A 16,239-nucleotide genomic window follows, 5' to 3' on the forward strand; every position below is an offset into this window, starting at 1 on the left:
AAAGTAAGTATTGAAAATTGTTGGCATATTATGAAAGTAAAAGTTGCTGCCAAAAAGCCTAGATCCTATAATGATTTAGTTGAAGCAATCAAATCAGTGTGGATCCATGAAATTACACCAGACTATTGTACAAAACTTGTTAACAGCATACCAAAACGTATCCAAATGGTAATTGACAATAACTATGCTTCCATTAAATATTGAACTTTTATCATGTATGTGCATGTACCTATCATCTTTAAAATTGTTATAAACACTTTTTTTAATGAAAAAAATAAAAAAATTTACTAATAAATTGTTTTTCACACAAATATATTGATTTCATAACATAAAATATGATGTTCCAGGACTTTTGGCCACCACTGTACCTTCATTAGGAGATAACAGGAAGAGTTGCATAGCCACTATCAAGGAGGCACAAGCAAAAATCTATGAGTAGAGTCAAGAAGATCCAGCGTTCATCATCCTAGGCAGGAAACAATGTAACAGGTTTACATCTATGCTAGCCTAATAGATGAAGAAAGGGTTCGAGGCTAGTTAACAGAATTATTATGCTTCCCCTAAAATCTTTGCCTAGGAGGCATTTTATAAGACAGTAGCTGGATGCAATTAATATCTGCCCAAGATAAGTATTTTTATTGACACTATCTCTAATTTTATTGGATACATTCTACAAGAATTTATTAAAGTTTATTTTTATGATTTAATAATGAGATATTTTTTTAACAATGATACAGATATATTATGAAATAAGTATCAGTCACTATTTCCAATGAAAAGGAAAAGAAAAAAAAGTTTATTTGAAACATAAAAGACATTAAAATTATTATTAAAAACAATTATAATTAGAAGTTAACTGGTAAAGAGTTCAGTTCTATTTAAAAACTTTCTTTAACAAACCAAATAGCTTATATTTGGTAAAATAAAGTTAAATTATATCAAAATATTCATAAAAAACTTATTGATTAAAATTTAATAGCACTATATTGGTTTGAGAACTTTCCAAAAAATTTTAAAGATTTTTCATACATACTTTATAAGCTCTACATGCTTTTAATTTATTATTTTTTTTTTTTTGTAGTGGTGCAATGCTCCCTTCTTTTTCCTCTCTCTTCTTCTAATCTCCTTTCTTCTCTCTCTTCCTCTTTTCCTCCTTCTTCTGTAGTCTTTCTGTAGTACAAAACATACATTAAATCAAAAATACCACTACCACTTGGAAGAACTTTCTAAAGTGAAGATTTGTGTAAAATTTTTGTGTAGTTTTATGCTTCTACTAAACTGTATTTTTCTTTATTCTCTTGATCAAAAAAATTAATTTAAACAATATCATTGTTTCATCATTTATAAAGCTATTTCCTCAAAGCAGGATTATTTTCTCTAACCAGTGATCAGTGATCTAATTTATAAATTGATTAGGTTTTTAAATTACATTTAACTATTTGATGATTTATAAGCTCCTGGATAATCAAATGTATTACAACTTAAAGTTATAATGGTTAGAGAAAAAAACTGGTTAGAAAAAAAAATAATTCTGCTTAAGGGAAATAAATATGGTCATTTATAATTTGCTTGCATATATATTTTCCTAATAAAGTCATTTTATTAGGAAAGTATGTGTAGTTTTTATTAGGCACACAAGTTTTGATTTGTAATATTTATTTCCCTAAAACAGAATTCTTTTTTTCTCTAACCAGTGATCTAATTTATAAATTGATTAGGTTTTTAAATTATATTTAATTATTTGATGATTTACAAACATTTAGATGACTAAATGTAATACGACTATATTAGGAAAATATTTCATGTGCACACAAATTATAAATGATGGTATTTATTTTAGGAAAATATATCATGTGGTACACCAATAATAAAAGGATCTTGGTTGGGTATAATTCGAGGACAATCCATCGACCTAACTGTTCGTTTAAAGAATGGATCTAAGTTAGTTGAATTTTATTTTGATAATCAAAATTGATTATTTTTTTTCTAATTATAGTTAATTTCAAGATAAATGTTTAAGGGGATAACTGGGTTTGCTACTATTGCGCTTAATTACAGTGTCACAGTGAAAAAGCATGACTCTTAAATTAAAAAAGAAGTTGCTTTTTTTTGACCTTAAGGATGATATTTTAATTTGTATTATATTTCCAAAAATGGAACAAATAGTTGTTATTTGAGTTCTTATGTTTAAAGTTTTTCAAAAAAGTACGCAAAATATTTTAGATTAAAATATTTTATAAAAAGTTTTTAAAGTTAAAGGTAAACATTGTAGTCACTTAAACCATATAAAAAAAGATTACAGAGTTAACCAGCAAGCTAGATTTTTTGAAATGCTTTGAACTTTTTTTTCTTTTTCTATAGCAATCATAATTGTAATAATAATAAGATCAATATAAGTATTTTTTATTGAACAAAAACTATTGAGGCATTTATCTTCCCAGAAGGGGAAAATTAGTTATGGAGGCTGATCATTTTTTGTTGTTGTTAAACTTTTTAATTTTTATTTCTGTTACAACCCTCTTTCAATTCTATTACCTCCAAAACATAAAAAGTTAATGAGCAAGGTTGCTGTGTAAAAAATACAAGTTAAGCACAGAACTATCTGATTAGCACCATGTCCACATCCACCACATATCAGATATGTGGTCTACATCCACCAAATATATTGATACATGGTGGAGGTTCTAAACCATATTGGTTAAAGGAAGTTATAGATTTCAAGGTATTAAGATTTTTTTGATTAAAAGAAGACTAATCAAAAAATAGTTCGTCTTGGAGAAATTACATAAGAAAAGTTTAGTGCCAGGAACTAGAGATTCACTGTTGTTTTTTTTCTCCAAATAAAAAAATTAAAAAAAAAATTCAAAGAACAACAATGATTTTCCAGGAAATTTGAGGTTTTGTTTACCCATTGTTGAACATAATTACTTTTTTATTATCTTTAGATGTGTAATTTCTGGTGAATCTATAAATGAGCTCCATGATGTCACTGACCAGCGTGATGAAGATTCAACATTTTACAATAATTATTTTTATCCTGGTCAACAAATACAAGGTATTGCTCGTGTTTTTAAAGAAGCAAAATGGATTTTAGGAACTAAACCAGCCATAAAAAATCAAGGAAAAGTCAAAGCTGTAGTTGAACAGGTTTTCTTTTTTGAATAGTAAGATATAAAATTGAATTAAATAAAAATTTACAAATATTTTATCAAAATTAATCATGCTTGCAAAATTTATGCTTATTATTAGTGTAAATAGATAATTTTAAGATTATTTTTCAATACTTTTTTAGAAAAGTAAGTATTTTTAAACATTTTTAAAATAACTTTTTTTGGGGGGTTTAAAGAATAATTTTAATAAAAGAATATTAATTCCATTCTTCTATTAATAATAGTTGATACTCCATTAATATTCTTTAAAACACTATGAATATTTGAGATTCACTGATTTTCTTTGATGATATACTCAAAACAGAAATCATAAAAAATTTTTTTATATATTTGTTTTTATTTATTGATTTCAATTTAGGTTGATTTGACCAAACTGATGATTGATTGGCAACTTCTTGGTTACTCTGGTTCACAGCAAGATACCAATTTGCCTTACAACCAACATTTAACTAAAGAAGAGGTGATGAGGTAATTTTATAGTTTTGCTATTTGAAGTGACAGAAGTTTGCTATTTGAAGTGACAGAAGTTTGCTATTTGAAGTGACAGAAGTTTGCTATTTGAAGTGACAGAAGTTTGCTATTTGAAGTGACAGAAGTTTGCTATTTGAAGTGACAGAAGTTTTTTAAGTCTTTAAAAAAACAGAACATAAAGACTAAAAGCTCAATTGAAAAGATTTTTTTTTTGACAATTTGTATAAATTATTTTTGATTTATGATCATGATCTTTTAAAATATAAATAACTAAATGATAAATACTACATACAAATATTATCATGAATCATAGTTTTAGTAAGAAAAAAAAAATTGTAAAAGGTTTTTAAGGTACTTTTCTTTTGAACTCGTATCAAGTTTTATACCCATCTAAACTTTCTTTCAAAACCATTTGAGATTTCCTTTGAACCAGAATTTTTCAAGTAGTATTTTAAGGTACCTAAAGTCTATGCATAATAAGTTTAGACATAAAGTCTTGTAAGAAACTTCTTTGTTTTATAAGAGGTGAACAAAGTTCCATATAATTTCTTCCAGTTTCACATAGATCTTGCTGATTTTTATTTATTTTATATTTATACTTTACAATTTACAATATATAAAATATATATAATATAAATATATAAAATATATATAATATAAATATATAAAATATATAAAATAAAGATTAGTATGATAAAATCAAAAAAATTTTTTTTTTTTTGTAATTTAAAAACATATTGATAAATAAATGTAGTATATATCTCTTTTTCAAAAAAATCTTGTACTAAATAAATTTATCTTTCACAAAATGCTCCAGATAAAAAAAAATGTTTTTTTATTATTCAAATTAGAGTTGTGCCAAATGGTATCAGTATCAGTAAAACACCCAAATACTTTACCTCTTCTTTATTGATATATGAGATCACATTTAATTTATACAAATTGAATCTGTCATTTTGAAGAGAACATAAGTTAAATTATAAGTTAATATATTAAATTAAAGTCCATAAGTTAGTTTAAAAATTATGTTACAAAAAATATGTGTTTTTTATTTATCTACTCCTCTGTTTTGTTTTTTTTTTATATACTCCTCTGTTTTGTTTATTTAGTACCATAGAAATTTTTTTATATTAAAAAAACATATTTTTATTGATTTTAAAAAGTTTTAATTAATGGACTGCGTCCATTTTGAAATGACAGACTCAGTTATAATGATTAGTACAGAAATAGTTTCCTTTGAACATTATTAATGATTGGTATATTTTCCTCTGAACATTATTAATGACTGCTAAACAAACAATTTCATTTGAGCATTATTTCTGCACAACAAAGAATTAACTGAGAAAGTACAACTAACAGTTTAAGACTATGTAAATTATTTATTATCAGGTTTAATATATATATATATATATATATATATATATATATATATATATATATATATATATATATATATATATATATATATATTATATATATATATATATATATATATATATATAACATACCTGTTGTACAACTTCTCTGGAGCTGTGGTCACTTTCAAAACTATTTAACAAGTGCTTATCAGAGTCTTGTTTTCCATCCTGTTAGAAAGTGGCATCTGTTATCCCTATATTGAAAAATTCTGGAGAGCGATCAGACTCGTCTAACTACTGTCCCATTAGTCTTCTTCCTATCATAAGCAAGGTTTTTGAGTCTTTAATTAAGAAACATTTAATCTCTCATCTTGAATCTAATAGCTTTCTTTCTGATTATCAATATGGATTTTGATCTTCTTGTTGCTGATTTGTTAATAGTAATAACTAATAGGTTTTATTGTGCATCAGATAGATCTGGAAAGGCTAAAGCTATTGCTTTCAGCATTTCTAAAGCCTTTGATAAAGTTGGTGGTCTTCATAAGCTGCTGGTCTTCATAAGCAGCATTTCTAAAGCCTTTGATAAAGTTGCTGGTCTTCAAAAACATGCTGGTCTTCATAAGCTTTCTTTTTACAATGCATCAGGTAACATCTTTAAGATTATTGAATCCTTTCTTACAAACCATAGTATAAAAGTTTTCCTTGATAGACAGCACTCTTCTTCATATCCTGTTACTTCAGGGGCTCCTCAAAGTTCTATCCTTAACCCTATACTCTTTTTAATTTACATTAAAGATATTCCAGAAATTCTCACATCTAAGGTAGTATTGTTCACTGATGATACTGCCATTTATTCTTGTCTTGATAAGAAGTCAACACTCTCTGATTGCTTGGAGGGGGGCATTTGAGCTTGAGAAGGATCTCACTTCTGATACAGCATAGGGCTCTCGGTGGCTAATGAACTTTAACTCAGATAAAACTCAATTTTTTTTAGCTAATTGTTATCGCAATGATCTAGATCTTCCTATATTAATGAGTGGTAATGTACTCGATAAGTCATCTAGCCTTCATCTTCTAGGATTAACTCTTACTTTCGATCTTTCTTGGAAATCATATAACAAATCAATTACAAAATTATCTAACTCTTTTATTCTTTATCTTTATAAATCTCAAATCCGTCCTTGGTTGTGCAGCCAACCTCCAACCATTATCACATCGTTAGAATGTCTTTCTCTTTTCTATAAATACTATAATGGGCACTGCTCCAAAGAGCTAGTGCCTCTTGTGCCATCCACAAAAATTCATTCACTTCAGTTATTTGGAATTCGCTTCCTTCATTTTTTTTTCCTGATTCACATAACTTGGAATCTTTTAAGTTGTCTGTCAATCATTATCTTTCTTTATAAACTTTATTTTTTTTCCCCTGTAACTTCCAAATCTATCAAACTATTTAATGTTTATGATTTTGAATCTCTTACATGGAAAACTGTTTTTGATAAAGAACTTGTAAATCACGAGTTTTTATGTAATATGTTAGAAATAAAAAAAATTTGTGAATTGATAATTTTTAGTCTAGCCTTTGAAAATCCTTTATTAGTAAAAGCAGTGACTGAAGACTTAAAAAGAAATTTTGAAATAATATTTAATAACATTAAAATATGTTTATTAAACGATTTTCTTTTTTTTTATAAATAAAAAATCTAATAATCATAAATTCAATAATAATCAAGAAACCACTATTAATGTTGGAAGTTACTGGAAGAGTTTATAACACAAGATTATCATTATTAGACAACTTAAAAGATTGCAAATTATGTGAATCAGGAAAACAAAATGAAGGGAGCGAATTTCAAAGAACTGATGTTTAAGGAAAAAATCTTTGCAAAAAAGAATTTTCGGAGCACTTAAGTACAGTTACAGTAAAAGCATGAGACTTAATTAAATGACGAGTAACATAAGAATGAATTTTAAAAGATGGAACATGAGACACTAGCTCTTTAGAGCAGTGCCTATTGTTCAGGGTGGCCACTGGTCATGGAAATGTCATGGAATTTTATTTGGTCATGGGAAAAGTCATGGAACTCCTAAGTTTTTCTTTAAAGTCATGAAAAATTCAGGGATCTTTTTAAAATTATTTTTGTTTTTTTCGTATTTCTAAATATTCTATAAAGCACTAGTATGTCTAGTCTAAGTACTTTATGAAAAAGATATTTTATTAGTTTAAGTTATATATTGCCATTTTATTGTAATTGGTTAGATCACTCTTTTAAGAAGTTTAAGTTTTAGTATTTATCAAAATAAGACATCAATTAAATAAATGATCAAATATGTTTTTAAATTTTGTTATAGTTTGTATCAGTCAATCAATTATGGTCAGGTCAGGTTAGGTCACCCTGGTACTGGTAACATGTAATTCAATGCATCTTGTTTCCTTGGATCAACTCATAGTATAACTTTATAGTAAGGACTTCTGAGCCACAGTAAAGGCAACTTGTTAAGAAAAGGAATACTGATAAAAAAACCCTAATTTAGTTCTGGGTAAGGGTAGAAAAAGCTCATAAACTATGGAATCTTCCTAAAACATAATAAAAATACTCATCCCTGATCATAAAAACAGATAAACAGCATGATAGACGTTCGAATTTTGTTTCTTAAAATGAAATATTTTATGTTGATTGTTGTCACAGGATTTTAGGTTCTCTTTATTGATGACAAGTTCATTTTAAAATGAGAATAAGTACAATCTTGCACATTGATAAGTACATTTATTATTTTAGAAACATGAGATCTAGGACAAGATTACAGTGTTAGTCCTTGAGATACAGCTATTTACATACAGAGTATACACCATTTATTATTAAATAAATGTTATTTTTGTATAGCCAACTATGTGTGATTTTTACATTGCAACACCCCTGGTTACAGGAAAATTTTCAATAAAAATATTTTAAACATTTTTTTTTTCTATATTTACTTCATTTTATTTGCAGTTTTGTTAGAATGGATTCTACTATCTCTAAAGCCATGTTTTAAAACCTCACTTTGGAATGAATGTTTGCAATAAAGTAAAATAAATCTTAATAAAAACATGTTAAAAAACAAAAACAATTGCAATAAGTGTCAATAGTTATTAGCAAATGTAAATGATTTGTGTGGTTTTGAATTTAATGCTTTATGGTTTAAAAGAAGTATAAGTATATAAAAGCTATTTTTTTGAGTAAACTATGAATTAATGATATAAAAATGTCTAAGAAAAATTGCAGTTTCAATAGTGAGTGCCTCAAAGATTCTAGATTTTCAAATAGGCTATCTGCAGACAAAACTGTATTGAGTACATAATGTTTGCATGTATGGTTTCAGTTTAAATAACATGGGAATTGGAGCAGGAATAAGTCATGGGTTGAGTAAGAAACATCTGAGAAACCATATTTTGTTGTCTCCTATGATGAGTTTATAAATCGTATACTTCAAACCAATTCTTCAGTGGTTCCTTTCCTCTATGATACATGGAAAGGATGCTTCACAAAATTTTGTGCATCTTTATAAAAGAAGATATATTGAATGCTGCAACCACTACATATTAAATTATTACACTGCATATGATATGTCAAAAAAAGAAAATCAATTGCCAGCTAGTTAAATCCACCTTGGAACAGCAGTCAAATTTATTTTACTTTCTGAAAATGTGGCAGAAACTGCAAAACAGGCATTTAAAGAAGATTGCAGAGTTAAAGTTGTTGAAAAAATGCAAGAAAGAAGTCTTTTGAAGTTTATGTTGTGTGAAATGCAGCTATCCCCAAATAATGTAGTTAGTAATAAAGAAGTTGGATTTGCTTGTTTTGGTGAACTAGTGGATAAGTTGTATAGATCCAAGTTCATCTCCTCCTAAGCAGTTGATTCTGCCAAAGATCAGTTTGAAGACTTTACAAAATCTGTTGTAGCAGTAAATAAAGAAGAGTTCAGGCAATTCAGTTGCCTGAAAATGAGCATTGACAAGTTTTTAATGCCTTATTTGAATGGGAACAAACATTTTGAATTATTAAGGAAAGTCTCTATTCTAGTTTTCACTTTATCTCATAGTCAGTATGCTGTTGAGCGGGGTTTTAGTGTCAACAAAGAGCTTTTTGTTGAGAACATGTAACAAACCTATTTGATTAGTCAGCACGCTGTTCATGTTTATGATGTTGATGATTATTATGATGATGATGATGATGATGATGATGACGATGACGATGACGATGACGATGATGATGATGATGATGATGATGATGATGATGATGATGATGATGATGATGATGATGATGATGATGATGATGATGATGATGATGATGATGATGATGATGATGATGGTCATAACAATCTTAATTGGTTTTTGTTGTAATTATTTTTTACAATTTTTAGTAAGGATTTTTCAGTGTTGAAAAACTACAGAGACAACAATATTCAAATTGGAGACAAAGCCTATTATATTCTTACTCAAGCTGATGTTGATCAGTGTCTCAGTGAGATATCCAAAGTGACCAAAAAGGATAAGGTTAATGAAAAAGGTTTGATGTCTTTCTTTTCAGATAAAGTTTTTATAAAAACATTTAAATACTTTTTTGCACAAACTTATTTTTGTATTCAATTTAATTTTTTAACTTTAACTTTTTACAGGTGCTTCTAAAACTGTTATTTCTGATGATGATGATGACAGTGATAGTGATATTGAGGTGGAACCAGTTATTGGAACAAACAGTTTATCATCTGCACCTAACAGCTCTAGAAGAGGAGTGGTTCGTCCGCGTAGGAGAAGGAATGTAGTTTTACAAAAACGTAAAAAACGCTACCATCCACTTGTTTCTTTTGTAGCTGGAGAAAAAATATGCGTAGAGATATGTAAAACTAAAACAAAAGCTGCAGTTTTATGGCAAGATGGGAGTTTTTCTGAAAATATACCATCAACTGAATTGTATCCTGTCATGAATCTAGATGATTCCGAATTTTTTCTTGGTGATTTTGTTGTGGATAAACGAGGTAAAAATTTCTTTAAATATTTATTTAAAATTGAGTAAAATTTTTATAAAGGTTTCAAAGTGTCTAATTACAAGTGATGTTAAGTTAAATAAAAACATATACAATAATTAAAATCGAGAAAAAGAGTTTAAATATTTAGTGCAGCTAAAAAGTAATGTCAATGCTTTAAAATAATACATATAAGCAAAATTAAGACATGTGTAAAATGAAACAAAAGACTGAAATTTTTTTTTGGTAAAAGTAAAGTTATATAAAATAGAAAGGGACAATAAAAATGTTTTTTAAATTATCTCTTTGTTTTTTTATCTCAAACATAATAAAACAAAGACTTTCAGTTAAAAATGTTTTGTTTTAAAAGTAGTTAAAATTAAAAAGTTTTCAAAAGGTTTTTCAAAAAGTTGCTTAGTGATTTGTGATTCAAACTTCTTCATTAATTATCATTAATTTTTTTTAATTAATTTTAAATTTTTTAATTAATTAATTTTAAATTTTAAAATTAATTTTAAATAATTAATTTAACATCTTCATTAATTCATCTTTAATTATAAAAAACCTACAAAAATAACAAAAAACAACTACCATTACTTAAAAATTGAAGAGAAAAAACAATAATTGTAATTTGCGATCTAGATTAGTTTTTATTATAAGCTTTGATATGTGAGAAAAAAAGTAGCACATAATGCTGACACGTTCAAACATAAAAAGTGAGAAATCAAATTGCGTTTATTATTTTTTTAATATCTATATTTAAAACTTTTTTTAAAAATTGTTAAAACAATTATTTACTTGTACAGAATAACATTTTTAGCAAACTCTCTGCCAGAAAAGTTTGGAGTTGTGCAAATGGCTGATAATACTGCACGTGTTTGTACAGTTTTATGGTTTTATGGTCATGGTTTAAATGATAAACAAGAAATAGAAAATGATATAAGTGTTTACGATATAGCTGATCACAGAGATTACACATTTCGTGCTGGAGATGTTGTTTTAAGATTAGCCTCTGAAGATAATTCAAATGAAAATGTTATTGTATCTCCGGCTGGTCAGGTATTTTAAAATTTTACTTTTTTTCTTCATACATCATGGCAACTACATAGATATGTTGTAACATAACATAACATGTTTAAATTTGTAGACGTCAATTTATTAGGATGACACAAAAGTTTGTTAATAAAAAGTTTAATTTTTATAACCCTTTTCATTTTTATAAACCAAAAATTTTTATAATAAATTTGCAATTAATAGGGTCAATACGCATTTCTCTAATATAATATATGTTTGTTTTTGTTGTTTGTTGTAATACTTCTGCCTTATAGTTGTACTTTTATGACTAATGAATTGAGTATTTTTGTTATATTATGTTAATTGGTTTATCACATAATGCTTACCACAATGATGGCAATTGTTAATAAGTGTTTTCATTTTTGTAAAATATTTGTGTATATTTATTTTATAAATTCTTATAGTCTTAATTTGATCTTTCCTAATTTTTCATCTGAGGCTGGCAGGTTCGGGTTGCAAGGCGATAAACAGACTTATTTTGTTTATTGCTCTTTGAGAATATAAACTAAATATAAAACAAATATTTCCACTATAAGAGTGCATATTTTTATAAAACAAATTCACTAAAATAATCAACTCCACTAAATGCTATGAATTATAATTGAGTCTGTACTAAGTTAAACAAAACTATAATTAAGTAAAAATAAAAACAATTTCTAAGAGAATCAATCACTTCTTTTTTCTCAGGCATTTACTACTAAATATGTTCCACTAGTGATTAGACTTACTTATTTTAGTTGCAAACCTTATATATAAAGAGAACATAATAATACTGAATAATACTCCCCTTTCAAACACCACCTCTCAATACTGGACATCTGTCCAAATATTATAATTTATCTAGCACCCCCTTTATATAAAATTATATAAAATATTTCTTCTTTCTCTTATGGCCTGATGGTTATAACTATTATGGCCATGGTTAAGACTATTATGGCCTGATGGTTCCATATAAGTGGTGGAACTTTCATAGGTTCCACTGCGAAACAATAGCAAAACTTTTCGCAATTTATTGGCATTTCAAGAATAATAATATGACACATTTTATGACCAATTAATAAAAGTAATTTTTAAAAATTACTTTAATTGCAACAAAGTTTATTGTAACAAGAAAGTATGAAATCTAGAACGATGTTTAAACAATATTTTTTAAAACTGTGACTTAATTATGTTGTTTTTTCTAATTTATGCATTTCCTATATATATATTTACATATATATATATACATATATATATATATATATATATATATATATATATATATATATATATATATATATATATATATATATATATATATATATATATATATATATATATATATATATATACATATATATATATATATATATATATATATATATATATATATATATATATATATATATACACACACACACACACACACACACACACATATATATATACATATATATATACACACACACATGTATATATATGTATATATATGTGTGTGTGTGTGTTGCTTAATTGTCACTAAAATGTTAAAAAAAAGTTTTGAAAGAGACTTTTTTTACCATCAAAGTCTCTTTTGTGTGTGTGTGTGTGTGTGTGTGTGTGTGTGTGTGTGTGTGTGTGTGTGTGTGTGTGTGTGTGTGTGTGTGTATATATATTATATAACTATTACCATGGTATGATTATATATTGTTATATAACTATGAATTTTGTATAACTAAATACATTGTTAATATTGTATAACCAAATATATAACTTAGGATGGTCCAAAGAACTTTTTTTTTAAAAAGTGTACATTGAAATCTTCCATTCTTATCCATCTACTAAAACAAAAATTGAGTAAAAATTTGAGTTGATTTGAAGCTTTTTTAGAGGTAGCTTAGATCCTTAAACATCAGACAGGTCCCAAAAATGAAAAATATTTTTTCAAAAGTATACTGTTGGGCCTCAAAAGAAGCAAAATTTTACTGTTACAGAGGATACAAACAAGTGTGCAGTAATATACTGTTTTAGAGTATACAAGCAAATGTGCAGTAATATATACTGTTAAAGTAAAGTATCAAGTACAGGTAAATACACCTTAAAAATGTAAACACATTAAAAACTACTAAGTCATGTTCTCCACAAGCACTGTTTAAGCTTAAGCGCATAATATTCTTTGTTTTAAGACTTTATATAAATACTCTCTTAAAAAAATACTTGTTAGATTGTTTTCATTTTTAAAAAGTGTGATATAAACAATTTAAAATTAAAAAAAAAAAAAATTTAAACTAAAAAATTTAAACCACACTTTTTGGCATGGGTAAGCACTAATTTGAAAATAAGTTTGCAATTCCTTGATTTTTAGATATCTACATTGTTGCTACAAATACAAAATACAAAATTTTTTTTTACAATATTCGTTTCAGATTGATGAAGTGAGGTTTTTAGTAGAGATGCTTGTAGTGTTTAAGGGGTACTAAAGTTAACACAAACATTGAAACACAAAGTTTAATTTTCTTTTCAGAATCAGTAAGTTACATTTCAAAACAACCCAAATCATTTCCCTAATTGATGTTATTGCTTTCCTTGTCATTTAAATTGCCTTTATATTTAGCATTTGTTTTGATTGATGTCACTAGATTAATCGCTATTGGCTTCATTCCATTCGCTCTAAAAGATACTTTGTTGCATACTTATTTTTTTATTTTGTGGCAGACTGGGCATTCTTTAAAATCCTTTATTATATAAAAATCATTTCAAACGCATTTTTATTTATATATATAAAGTTGTTATTTTTCTTTTTCGTGGTTTTTCTTTTACTTTTGATCAATTTTTTTATTTTTTCCAATTTCAACTCAACCTGTTTAAAGATGTTTTGGTCTTCCATAGAACCATGTATTTTCGTGACACGTTTATTTTTTGTTTTGTATATGTTTTTTGGCTTTATCTTGTTTACTGTAAACAAACCTGGTGTGTCTTCTAGATTTAAACTTTTCTCCTAACTTTCTTTCATAATCATCTATCACTGCTCGAACATAACTTTCCAATAGTTTGCCGATCCATATCGATGATGTGTTTTTGTTAATTTGGACAATGAATTTGGAGTAACTGGAGTTAACAAGACATTTGCTAATGAACGTGTGCACATTTTCTTTGGTGTACTTAGAACACGATTGCCTGAAGAATCTTGCTCCTGATTTTGAGTCATGCAGTTTGCAGCCTGTTGAAGTTTATATTTTAAGTTTTGGTCAAACCGTTTCTAAAATATCCTTGCCACAGTCAAGCAAAGTTACTTAAATATTTATATCTCTGAAAAAAATTATAAAAATTCTATTTATAACAACAATTATATTTGTCTTGAACCTTTTTATCTATTAAATATTGCACTTTAGACAATGATTAAACATCAGGTGCAACTTCATAAAAAACCAGTTTCATAAATTGATAACCCATCCCTGTTCTACGCATACTACATATTATGTCATACCAAAACATTCAACTACTAATATCAAAACTTTTTATTTGTAATCTTTTTTTAAAGTTCTGAGCCATTTTAGGCATGAATTGTACATTACAATTTAATAAAGTTTAAAAGCATTTCTAAACTTCTGAATTTGATTTAGCTTTATTGAATGTGCACATGTGCACACTCTGGACACAAAAGAATGTTAGTTAATATATTTCCTTGTCTTTTTAAAATGTCGTGGTGCTCTGCTTCCCATCTCTGCCAAAACGACTGACCAAGCCTATAATAAATTTAAAAAGTTGTGTTTAGAATACTGTTATATAGGAATTATATGGAATAGTGTTAAAAAACAAATAACTAGTGTACAACATCTTATAAACAAATTTTTTTCATTATAATTTACTTAATAACTAAACAATAACACTCTACTTCTGTCTTTACAACATATCTTGCGTTATCAAATAGTTTGACAAATTAGCGACCACCTTGATTCTTGGTGTTGCAATAGTCTCTAATTTTTAAAACATCAATAATTAGATTAGTGACTTGCTTTCTTAATACTCCTTGATAACACCTGATTTTATTTTTAATGAATTCTACAATAGAGTTTTCTTCCTCTGGTGTCACAACTCGTAGATGCTGATTTTTGATATTAGCAGTTTTTCTATCTAATCTCTGATCAATGGTGCCTTGATCTTTAATAAAAGAAAACATACCAGTTTTCAAAGCAGCATAGCCTCTTTTGTTGTGCTCTTTGCACCAAGACACAGCTTGTTGAATCTGAAGCTCTTATTTATTAATGTTTTTCCTCTGGACTTTTGGCTCTACCTTTAAATTTGGCTTTCCAGCAACAAAAGGTACTTTTCCCACTTTTATAGTAAGTTTTGGTTTCACCATTGCAAAATTACTTACAATACTTTTATCTTTAAAATATATATATTATAAAACAATTGTGTGCATAAAAACACATTAACAATACCTTTGCTAAATAAAAGTATAATATCTGAGTGCCTTATATGTTAAATTAACAAGAAATTTTATTTAATAAAAGTTTCCCTAAATACATAATATTAGAATTCAAAATAAAAGTTGTCGTTTGTAAGGTTGTTTTTTTTGTAGTTTTTAAGAGTTTTTTGGGGTTGTTCATGTCTTTTCTTTTATAATAAGCTTGCAATAATGTGTGTACAAATGCTATGGCCCAAAAACAAAAAGTTTATGAAATTTTGAGTGAATCTGATGAACGACTCTAAAATTATTTGCCCATAACCTCCTTGCAGTATTTAAGGGGTAACAACAAAAAAAGCAACTTTTCTTTGAAACACAAAACTTTACTAAAAACCATAGATTGAAAAATACGGCCAGAGAAGACAATGTTGTTAATATATTTTTAAGTACAGAAAGTTTCAGCACTTTTCAGTTTATAGGGTACTATTTTTTTTTTGTAGTTTTCAAAGCGTACCTACCTGTACAAAAAAAAATACTCAAAAATTGACTTTGGAAATCTCAAATTCCCACTTTGATCCCAAATTTCTAAAGTATGGTGTTAAAATGACTCATGATCTTAATCCAATACCAACTAGTTAACCAAATGGTGCAGTTGCATAGAGATTAATGTGTTCTGTTGATTTATGTGGTGATTTACTTAATAAGGATTAGAATTAGATTTTAACAAGTTGTTTTCATTGTTTCTAGGACTTTGATTTTTAAAATATAGACTAGCAAATGAAGATTGTTTTTT

At 26.9% G+C, this 16,239-nt stretch overlaps 1 protein-coding gene across 1 annotated transcript in view; it reads left to right on the forward strand.

Moving 5' to 3' along the window:
* The window catches only part of LOC100203835 ((E3-independent) E2 ubiquitin-conjugating enzyme), a 67,448-nt gene that overhangs the window by 23,673 nt on the left and 27,536 nt on the right, over positions 1 to 16,239 (forward strand). Inside the window, exons 4-9 of the mRNA XM_065805738.1 lie at positions 1,841 to 1,941; positions 2,946 to 3,147; positions 3,529 to 3,638; positions 9,401 to 9,546; positions 9,656 to 10,015; positions 10,824 to 11,062. Coding sequence (XP_065661810.1) covers positions 1,841 to 1,941; positions 2,946 to 3,147; positions 3,529 to 3,638; positions 9,401 to 9,546; positions 9,656 to 10,015; positions 10,824 to 11,062 — 1,158 coding nt within the window. The remainder of the gene's footprint in view (positions 1 to 1,840; positions 1,942 to 2,945; positions 3,148 to 3,528; positions 3,639 to 9,400; positions 9,547 to 9,655; positions 10,016 to 10,823; positions 11,063 to 16,239) is intronic.

This window comes from Hydra vulgaris, chromosome 09 (assembly GCF_038396675.1).
Source record: "Hydra vulgaris chromosome 09, alternate assembly HydraT2T_AEP".
Taxonomy (NCBI): Eukaryota; Metazoa; Cnidaria; class Hydrozoa; order Anthoathecata; family Hydridae; genus Hydra; species Hydra vulgaris.